General features: G+C 36.1%; 1 protein-coding gene across 1 annotated transcript; it reads right to left on the bottom strand.

Annotated features, from left to right (window-relative positions):
• Positions 1-3,138: 3,138 nt before the first annotated feature.
• LOC113398986 (agrin-like) lies at positions 3,139-11,098 on the bottom strand. The gene is made up of 16 exons (XM_064220848.1): positions 10,931-11,098; positions 10,451-10,587; positions 9,976-10,212; positions 9,691-9,906; positions 9,395-9,607; positions 8,818-9,030; positions 8,384-8,484; positions 7,197-7,311; positions 6,813-7,056; positions 6,314-6,626; positions 6,002-6,143; positions 5,590-5,850; positions 5,139-5,285; positions 4,801-5,064; positions 3,891-4,458; positions 3,139-3,766 (listed from the first exon to the last, which is right to left on the bottom strand). The coding sequence occupies exons 2-16, from the start codon at positions 10,518-10,520 to the stop codon at positions 3,607-3,609; spliced, it is 3,264 nt and encodes a 1,087-aa protein (XP_064076918.1). The 5' UTR covers positions 10,521-10,587; positions 10,931-11,098; the 3' UTR covers positions 3,139-3,606.
• Between the last annotated feature and the right edge of the window lie 160 nt (positions 11,099-11,258).

The raw sequence follows: 11,258 nt of genomic DNA, 5'->3' as shown, positions 1-11,258 counted from the left end.
TGCACAATGCATCTGTATTATTGGAAAGTACCTATGTGTGTGTTCTAAAATTAATTCCCACGCTTACAAACTACGCTCTTAAGTTGTAAGAAATCGTTTTAACTTATTCTAATTGTTATAATTGTAATATTATTAATTTTTCCTACCATGTGATCATTTTTTACATTTTTGTCAAATTAGAACCACTTAAACAGGATGTATATATTAATCGTACATGTCGTGTTTGCTTTAATATAGTTGTACATTTAGAAAGTAATTAGTATGTAAATTAATAAATTGTATCATCAAAATGTAACAACTGCTAGCAAACCTAATAATTAAATTTAAATTAAATTAAAAATTAAATTTCTAAGGAGCAACGCATACTTATATGGCATTTGACCAACCTGTTCCGTATTCACCTCGTTCGTTAAATTTTCACATAATTACATTTACGGGAAATATTACTTGGATCATCGTCAATTTTAATGCATAAATATTTTATCATCTACTTATTATTATGGATCGCCAGTTTGTTGTAGACAGAACACGTGACTCGCGATCAAAGGTCGCGGATTCTAATCCTGATATTTATGAGGATCTGATAATTAGCTTTGAGTGATTATTATTCATATTATGATCATCGATGAAGATAAACATCGTATGAAAATCTGTTTGTGTGTTATTTGAGAGTGTTTCAGAAGAAATTTAAAACAACAAACCAACTCACAACAGAACACTGTGATGGAATATGATCTCAAACCATCTAAGATAGGAAGAAGGCTTTACCCCAGATGAGAGCATTTACATCTATACTATTCTAGACTGTAACTATAAAGAATATAGAACAATTTTGAGATTATTTGTTTGTTTTCTACCTGTTTATTCGTGAATATACATTAACGCAAAATTTTGCTATTGGCGTAATAGTTTTCATCCTATTTTTAAGCAACTTCAGCGTACTTAGAGGTTAGTATGACTGAATACATAAATATTTTATTTGTAGTCCAGGGTACATCTTGCTAAGCCAAGTATCTTTTAATTACATTGAAATGAATACATTTTTTTGTAACAATGAAATAATAACTGAAGTTTAGGTTTTTTAAATGAAAAAAAAAATGCATTCAATAATATTTATTTAATATTATTGGAAAATGTATTTACAAAATTGTCAAAACGGTCTACGATGTTGAAGAAATACGATATACAATTTGATAACACACAATATCTAATTTATAAATAATATTTTGAGAGATATGCATATGTTTGATTGAAACGATATCACAATTGAGTTTTACGATACATAAGTTTATAGCAGACAAAATATTTCATCTAAGACTTTTTTACTACCTATTTTTTATTAAATACATATATCTGAGTTAATTGATGATATTACAATTATATATTTAGAGAAAGAGAATGAATGATCAAACCTTATGACTATCTAAATAGGTCCCGAATTTCTAAGCACACGTCAAAATATATTTATTTTGGTTTATAAATACTATTACCAATTTATTTAGTTTAAATTGAATACTCTTTTCGTTTCAGTACTTTGATTTAACTATTATTTATACTTTCATTGTGACCTCGTCACTCTTGGGCCTGTTTACTACAGAAGATGATTTTATTAGCTTCCGACATAAGTATTTATAATCCGCATATTTATGCACAAAAGGATATTTCCTTATTCCGATTCGGAAACCACAGAAACGGTCGGTCGTGGAATCTGAATAACCTATACTGATGGAGTTATTATTAAACATTAAACAAAAAATTTATATATGATATATTCCTTTGTAAGAACGATAAAAATATCTATCTTTATCTGTTGGCACCTATATAAGGATTCAGAGATTTGAATTCAATTCAATTCAGTCGTATTAACTATTCACTAATAGCAAACGCAAGCATCCTTAAAATTGTGGAGCAAATAAATTTAAAAACAAAAAACTAAATTGATACAAACTATATTATAATGACAGGAGGAAATAATTCTAAAGCTGAGTCCAGATATGGCCGATCCGATCACCGTATCATTCGTCGTAGGTACCGTATCAAGCTGCGTATCTCGTTGTGAACGTCTTTCATCTCATACTCCGTATCATACCATGATCGCGAATTCAATTATCCAGTACTGTGGACACTCTCAGGCCTCCTGTTTCAGATTCCTGTTACAATAGTTTTTTGTTGCTGGGTTAACAAAATACATGCTTATCTTAATAGACGTCGAAAATTTTTAATACATTTTCATTATTCAATTATTTTATTATGTGCAACGAAACCGATATCTAAAACGGCCCAGAGCGGCGTATCGAGACCGCGTATCATGGCTGCGTATCATGCGATCATGATACGCGCCGGCGATACGAATACGGTGATCGGATTGGGCCAAATAATTTTGTAAATACAAATACACATACGGCTATGGACTTCTTATTTAAAGATTCAAAATAAATCTTTTCGAAAGAGTTTTAAAAAATATATATATAATTTTAATATTTATGATAAATACGGGCAAAATTCAGAAAGGTCTAAAACGTTCTGAGACCTAATACCTCGTTAATTTCTGAGAATGCAACCTTTTTATAAGAAATGCCTTTTGCTTATACACTTCGCAGAAATTCCACCTTCCTTTTTTTTATAAAAATAATTTAATATTGTTGCTTAACGTTATTTTATAAAACTTATTTTTTCGTGGACCCCGAGACGATCGTATACCATAATTGTAATTGTTTACGTGATTAAAGCTTAGATTGAAAATACAATATACCCGCACATCTGTCTACTTCTAAACTGTGTTGCAAAGGCCGCATTACAGAATAAAAATATTTTAAATGCGATTATTGCAATTTTAGTAAATAATTGTACTAAAAAAAATTAATGAATCAAGCATTAGAATAGATTTGCACAGATAAACTAATATATTCGTTTAGTCAGGAATATTTACAACGGACTCTTGAAGAAATTGAGTTTTCCTTTGTCTATTTCGTTTCTTCTCGTTGAAATGGATGCAGATTTATTTAATTTTTAAAATGGTTCCCATCATGCCTACTTATAAGTCTGTTTTTTCTAAAGCTATTTGCATTATGATTTTACTTTGATTTAGAATATATAACACATAAAAAATCTTCATAAAACTACAAACGAAAAACACATAATAACATAGAACATCTACGGCGCATAGACTAAAGCTACGTCGAGATCGTATTCGGACGTCCGTCAAGTTTAGTGACGCCATCGATATTAAAAACGATTCTCATTTGCTATTAATAAAAATTAAGGCTTTTTATTGGCCATAAATATAAAAAATATAATTATCTGGTAATGCATCAGAAGTGGTTACTAATCACGTAAAAGCTAACAATTGCAAGTGATCGCCTCCGGGGACCTTAACATTTAGAAATAAATATCTTTAATTTTGAAGACCATTTTATCGATTAAAGGCTTTTATTATTTTCTCAACAGACTATCTCGACAATTATTACATTAACATGGTACAATATTACATATATGTTTTAAAATATCATATAACATTTAGAATTATTTTCAAATAATATTAAAATATCTTGTAAATTTCAGATTTATTACATTCTAATCAAATCGGTTCTGTTAAGTACAGTAAATTCAAGGACACTCGATCTGAGCGAGATTATACGGAGTGCAAGGTCGGAGGCCTTGAGCGGTGACGGACAGTCCCCTTGAGGGGGGGATAACGTCGCGACCGCTCACACGTAAGCGATGTACACAGCCCACGAACCCGTGCAGTGCGTGAGTTCCCGATAACCTTTCAATATTCATACATGTATCAGATATCGTGAAATCTTTTGATAATCTCTTATCTGATCTGAATTAAGCATTATTAATTATTTTTAAGAATAATGAACATTGCTAACTATATAAGTACTTACTTCGTAATGTTGCCGGGTGGGTGGCCGACATAAATATAAGGATCCACATCAAGTGAGCTCATCCGGCCATGCGTGGAACCTCTAGCAGTCGTTGATCCCAATTTTAACATTGCATCTTTTTTGTACCTTCTTGCTGATATTTTAGATTTGACGTCGACCTTGACTTTCCCTGAATGTAATTCTAAAGGTCCGTTCCCCGCGTCCCACCGCAAAACAGCTCTGTTATCTACGAGCCCGAGCCATAAATAATCTCTTACACCTGAGGCACTTATTAAAGCGCCCCTTCCACACACAGCCGACACTTCGGCCCAAATATCGAATCGTTTAGCGGGCAATCGCGTCCTCGCCGTCATACGAGCGAGTCCGTCGAATAATGGCGCTGTATATATTTCGCTTTCAGGGCCTTCGATGTATTCTTCATAAATTGGATAATTTTCCTCTACTTCATTTGTTATATATTGCTCCTCTTCAGATTCATTTTCAAAATGAATATTTTTAGATAGGTTTTTATTACAACCGCTTTCCTCTTCGTTCTCCCTCGAGTTAATGTGTGTAATACGTATTTTCTCTGCGAATAATTGAGTTTTTAAGAGATGGAATAGATTAATTGATTTGATAAAAATACAGAGTACAATTATTTTAAGGTGAAAACTTTTGTGTCAACTACAGATTTGTGCAACTACATTATACTAGCTGTCTTTGTACTAGCGATAATCAAGAGGCGGTAGAATGTCAATGCACGTCATTTCAGGTTCAGGACTGTCTGGTTTGCCACTATCACTCGTGTCTACCGAAGCGTCTGTGAAGTGTATGGAATTAGTTCGATAGGTGCGTTCCGAGTCACCTACTGAGTGTTCGTTTTCTCTCGAATTACGTGAAGGGTTCGAGCGAGTGTCAGCCGAGCGACTACCTCGCCTAACGGTCGGGGCTTCCTCTCCACAAGGCCCAAACGCTTGGACTACGACATCAGACTGTGTCCGACACGCGTGTGCTCGCAGGTGACAGGTTGAGAGGTAGGTCCGACCATCGCTGCCACAGACGGAAGGAGCTTCGGCAGCCGTGCACTCCGGAGCTCCACACTCGCATGTAGCGAGCCCACTGCGTATAACGCAGTATGCTCCGAAATAGCACGTCATGTGGTCGCATTCTGTTGCAGGCAGCTGCGTCGATTCCGCTGTTAATAAAAATGTTGTTACTTTCAACTTATATAATATTTACTCGAAAATATAAACAAAAGATCGTACTCACGATCAAAACAGCCATTAGGACCGAGAGTGTGTTCATGATTAGAGCAAACGGTACACTTCTGTCCTTGAATACCAGACTTGCATACGCAGCGACCCGTCATTTGTTCGCAATCCTCACGCACCGACCCAAAGGCCGAGCAACCGCATGCTTTATAATAAAACAAGTTTTCAATGTTTGTAAAACTCTATAACACCTATATTTATTCATTTCAAAATCAAATTTGACAATGATCGTTCTGTCATTACTTGTTAGTTATTGAATCGAGCTAAGTAAATAATAAATTATGGTTCTTATTGTTTTATATTAGAAATAGTCTCGCGACCTCAATACAATAAACGGACTATAAAAGTAATTATTCAAATTAGACTGGTAATTCCTGAGATTAGTGCGTATAACCACATAAACTAACTTTATAATTCAAATATAAGTATAATTCTCCTTTGTTACTTACGGATACATCCAGCATGTCCAGTTCCAATCCGAGGCAAGCCCCAGTATCCCGGTTCACACCGATCACACTTCTGGCCACCCACGCCAGGCCTGCACTGACATTGTCCACTCTCGTCGCACTGCTCTACCACTGATCCAAGCCTGTGACACCCACACTGTGAGGGACAACCGGCTCCCCCTGGACCTCGTGCCGGCGTAACACCATCTCCACAACAACCATACCAAGATTCTTGACAATCTTTTTTTTCTACAATCGATTTATCTGCAATAAATCATATTCTTAAATTTTACAGTTTATGAAGTTTTCAATGTTAACTATTATTTTAAAATTACTCTGGGTTTAAATGCTTTAGTAGCTCCATAACTTTCTACCTACAGCACACTTCTGTATACGAGTAATATGTTAAATAAACCTTTTCTGCAGCAACGTGCAGCTTTAGCGGTGTGATGACAATAGCTGCCAATCGGACAGTCTTTACGATGTGGACCCCCACCGCAGTCCATTGGACGACCCTCGGCGTCCGTGAGAGGCTCGTCGTCTCCACAGGGCCGAAACTACAACAATATTTTTTTTTATTTTTAAATAACATAAAAAATAATTGGCATACATTACAACCATAGAGCAATCTCAAACTTTGTTAAGCAGATATGATAAATTTACTAACTCAAACAGATATAATAAAACAGTTAAAGAAGTATAGATAACGATAAAATAAAATATCTACCTCCAGTCCTCTACACAAAGCTAGAGGTCGGAGCCTCAAGTCTTCTTGCCGACGACACGATTCCAATTTCATGTGGCAGAGCGTAGGATACATGCGCATGTCAGACGCACACACGGGCGCAGACGCAGCCGCCGCGGCGGCCGCGCAGTCGAAGAGACACGCACAGCGCGGTTGTCCACTCGCGTCCACGGCGCACGTGGCGTCGTACGCGCACTGCACGCGCGCACACACGGCCGTCCCCGTGGCGGCGCTGGAGCTCTCCATCTCGTCCAGCACCCGAATATCGTTACCGTTGTCTAAGAGTTTGCCCGATCTATTTGTACCTACAGTTAAAAGTAAACCTGAAGCAGTCACTCAGTCATACAACAGTCCAATTACCACTACGTACAACTAAATTATTAGTACATAATTACCAAAGGATTTAAATGCATTAGTAATTGTAGCATGTATTAACGAGAAACTCTTAAGAACGTATCTAAATAATTTTCTCTGATCACACTCGCCTGCAGTGAGGTTGCCATCGTGGGAATCCGTGCACTCGCCATAGTAGGCCACTTGTGGGACCGCGTCGCCGCGCATGCGCGCTTCACAGGCGACCCTGTGCAGTGAGCACTCGTTGGGGAAGGTGCGGTGTGAGTCGGCGCAGACGGGCTCTCGCGGCGCATCGGCACACGTGGTCGCGCACGTGCACTTGCCCCGTGAGCACCACATGCCGTTGGGGCATTGAACGCCACCGCAAGATTCTATTCGAATATAGGGTGACTTACTTTATTCGCCGTTGACTATAGTTTTTATTGCCAGTCTTATTAAAGTTTACAAATCCAACTAATTCGAACTAACAATGAAGGTACAAGTATGATTGAGGCATTTAATGCCAACTCACCACAAGAACCCATATGCTTGAGGTGAAGTCGTTTCTTCTCCCGACAAGCTACGTCTCGAAGGGCACAAACACTACTATAAGTTTGATTATCGTTTCCGCAAATCTCTTCAGTTTCCTGAAAATAATCACGATGTAAATATAAAAAGAAAATTATATTTAACATTTATCTTAATTTACTTATCTACGTTGCACAAACCAAGTAAATTAAAGTAAAAAATATCTTTAACTAAATCACCACGGACGATTTTGCGATTGATGTATGACTGTATTATTTGAAATGAGTTTATTTTAGATGTGGCACCAAATTTTTATACTCAGACAACATCACATTCGATTTTTTAAGATTAGTTACAATTTAAATTATCGTAAACGAACCTTATCTTTATCCCTTAATCGGGCAGAACTAAAAATCTGATTTTCATGGCTTACGAATATATATTCTCTTGGGTCATGTTGGATATCAGTTGATATAAAATCATATATAAATTATTGAAACTGAAAATATCTAAAATTATTTTTGTGTAAACAACCTAAAAAGTTGCCATTTCAAAAATATTTGGGATTTTAGCTGGCTTGGGAGGGTGGGAAAATAGTTCCCTGTGCCCGATTAAGGGTTATTTTATTTTATTTTCAATAATACAACCAACAGTAGACACAATATCACATCAAAATTAAAAAAATACATTTCATAATTATCTTGGCAAATGTTCTACTATTTACAGTTAGTCTCACCATGTACTACCACATTGCACAATATGTATTAAACATATAAATTAAACATAATCAATGTTTAGAAATAAGAACAATACATCACGCAAAACATCGAAATAACAATTAAAGACTTTATATTCGAATATGAAATGGTCATTTATTTAAGCTACACGAACGTGCAAATTGCACGCCTTAAGCCATATGAGATGTATAAATCGCTCATTATATGATAAACAAGTCTTATAATACTGAGTTAGTATAAACTCGTGTTTTTGACTGAAGAATAATTGATGTGTTGCTGGTACCCAACCTGCACAACGACCACCAACGATTTGGTATATATTTTAGAAATAAATTAATTAATTTAAATAACTTTTTATTTTTAGTAAAGACGTTTTAGACGCTGGTTAAATCTTAAGAAAGAATTATAAAGTATATTTACAAATATATGAATTGGCAATATTGTTTTTACTTACAGTTCCATCTTCACAGTGCTTAGGGCAAACACAACTTGCTTCAGAAACCCCGTCACTTTCACAGACTGCATAATACTCACATTTCTTATTTTCACATCCGTCTAAAATAATTTACAATAGCATGAATGAAAGTGAACGTGAAAACATTAATTTACATTTCAAATCACTTTAAATTATTATTATTATTATTACTATATATTCCTTACCCTCTTTAGTCTTTGGTAAGTTAGCTTATAGATACATTTAATACGTATATTATATATAACTTTACCTTTATTAGCAAAACGAGCCATTTCTAGTCTACCTTCATTTCATTTCTGTTTATATCGATAAATCTAAAATACTGTATTTCGAAATGAAAACCAAAGAAACTCATTTGTACACTTATAATACTTGCAATGACGTCTACTAAAGATAATATTTTGAATACTAACTGCAGGGTCCGTCGTACAGCACTTGTACGTGCCGGCGATGCCGACAGGCCTCAAGTTGCAGCTTACAACGATTGCCGTAAGATATGCCATCAGAACCGCACACTGGGGCGAACTCGTTAGAACACCGCGGACAGCGACAAACGCCCCGTCCGCCCGTAGACACGCACTCGCCTCCGTGCGGACACACGCGCCCAGCGCACACTCCATTAGATCCTGATTCCAGAATTAACCAGATTAAATTCGATTTATTTCTATCGACACGGCTTGAAATAATTATTATACACCTCCTTTTTGAAGCCGGCAAAAATAACTTTTTGCTAAAATACATCACAATTTTGTGGCAATAATAGTAAAATCTATTTTGTAAAAAAAAAACATTTCTCGTTGTTATCATAATAAAATAATTAATTCTATTTCTATAACCCATTCCAGACCGATGAGTTGAAATAAATCAAGCGCAGGACCAATTGCTTGACGTGCTTTCCGAGATTCTAGAGCAAACACTACTGAAAAGTACCAAATATTAGTGGTCATCTGCTGACAATTGGTAGAAAAAAGAAATCAAACAAAAACTCACCACAAGCACCGGCGTGAACAACCTTCAATTCTCTCCCCAAAAGACATGCCACTCGTCTCAACTCGCACTCGCTGTCATGGGTGCGCGCATCCGACCCACACACTGGTCGCAGGACCGGCTCGCACGGCGGCGGGCACGCGCACACCGCGCCGCTTCCTTCCACGCGACACTCTGCCCCGTGACGACACTCTACTTCTGCACAGGGATTAACGCCTGTAAAAGTTAAATAAAATATAACACCATGTGGTACTGCTCTTTAAAAGGATTAAATTATTATTTAAAAATATTAAGGTTACCAGAACTACACTGTCCTTTAAATATAATTTTTAATTGTTTTCTTGCACGACACGATTCCCTGTGCATTTGACATTCGTTTGAATAAGTCTTTCCATCGGAAGCGCAAACAGGAGAGAACTCGAGTGAACACGGTTCCGCACAACGACATAAAGGCTGGCGTCTGTCATCCAATTGACAAACTTCTGGATCCGGACAGGTTACACCCGCACAAGGATCTGGTGAAAGAATTAACATCAATTTGTACCATTGTAATCAAAGCAATATTTTGAGGTGAGATTTCTTACCGCATTTTCCATAATACTTGAAAGTTATATTCGTGTTTGTTTCGCAGGCAGCCCGTCGCATTTCACAAATTCCTGGATAGTCCCGCGCGTCGCTGGCGCAAAGAGGCCGAGAACCTTCGTGATCTCCATAACTCGGACATGAAGATGGACACTCGCATTTGTAAGATTTTCCATCTGAAGAGGGTCTACACTGCTCTCCAGGACCGCACGCAACTCCTCGACAGGGATCCGGCACGTCTGACACAATATGCACATCAATTAGCTGCAACAATGGAAACTTTAATCTACTATAAAATCATATTTTGATAAATGTGTAGGTACGTTATATTGCTTAGTAGTATCACTTTAGCATTCAGTTTTAAAATCATTGTGGGATCTCAATGTTGTTGCTATATATACTTACTACAACCTGGTCTAAAACATTAGATTATGAATACATATACATATTGTATTCAATATATTCTTCAACACCTACCACTAGGAAATAAATAGCAAGTATACGCTGTTGCCACCACAAGCGATAGTGTAAACGAAGTCGCCAGCATAGTCACGTTGATTTATCTCCTCCGACCATTTACACGTCACCCAATGAATAACGCCATCCTAACAAATCTAAAAAGAATTCAAACATAAATAAATTATGTATTCCAAACATTCAATTAATTAATGACAAACGACTTCTGCTAATTTTATTTATTTCAAATAATAAAATCTTAAACATTTGTACAACATAGCTATGTACCTACCTACTCAGGGATATTTATAAAATAATTGTGAAATTCGCTGATTTTAACTATCCTGTAAGTCAGTATAGTTTAAAAGTATTTTCTACTACTCATTAAAATTGCTTGTAATAATCCTAAACTTTGAGAATCAATATTATTAGCTATAAGTGACACGATTCGTGATTAATCTAATTATGGAACACAAAATTGAAAATGATTGAATTACTTACATCCTGGTACACTGGCTTACTATTGATCACAAAATTTTCAGTATTTACCAATCATAGTTTAGTCTTTACTGTCTACATTTTAAATGTGATTATCATAATAATTCGTCTAGGTTGAAAACACTCTACTGAAGTACGAAACCTTTGGGTGGCTGGATTAAGGACATGCGCAATGGTACCTGCGTTGTTCATTGAGAATAACTTAATCTATAAATAGCTTCAAGCTTTCTGAATGAACGTTTTTAAATCGAAATATTTTATATACTAATATGTCCGTTTATTGCCTGATCAAATTCAACTCATTTATGATTAAATCTGTTTTTAGGTGGGG

Source organism: Vanessa tameamea, chromosome 2, assembly GCF_037043105.1.
Source record: "Vanessa tameamea isolate UH-Manoa-2023 chromosome 2, ilVanTame1 primary haplotype, whole genome shotgun sequence".
Lineage (NCBI taxonomy): Eukaryota > Metazoa > Arthropoda > Insecta > Lepidoptera > Nymphalidae > Vanessa > Vanessa tameamea.
This window is presented reverse-complemented; position numbering and strand designations above follow the sequence as displayed.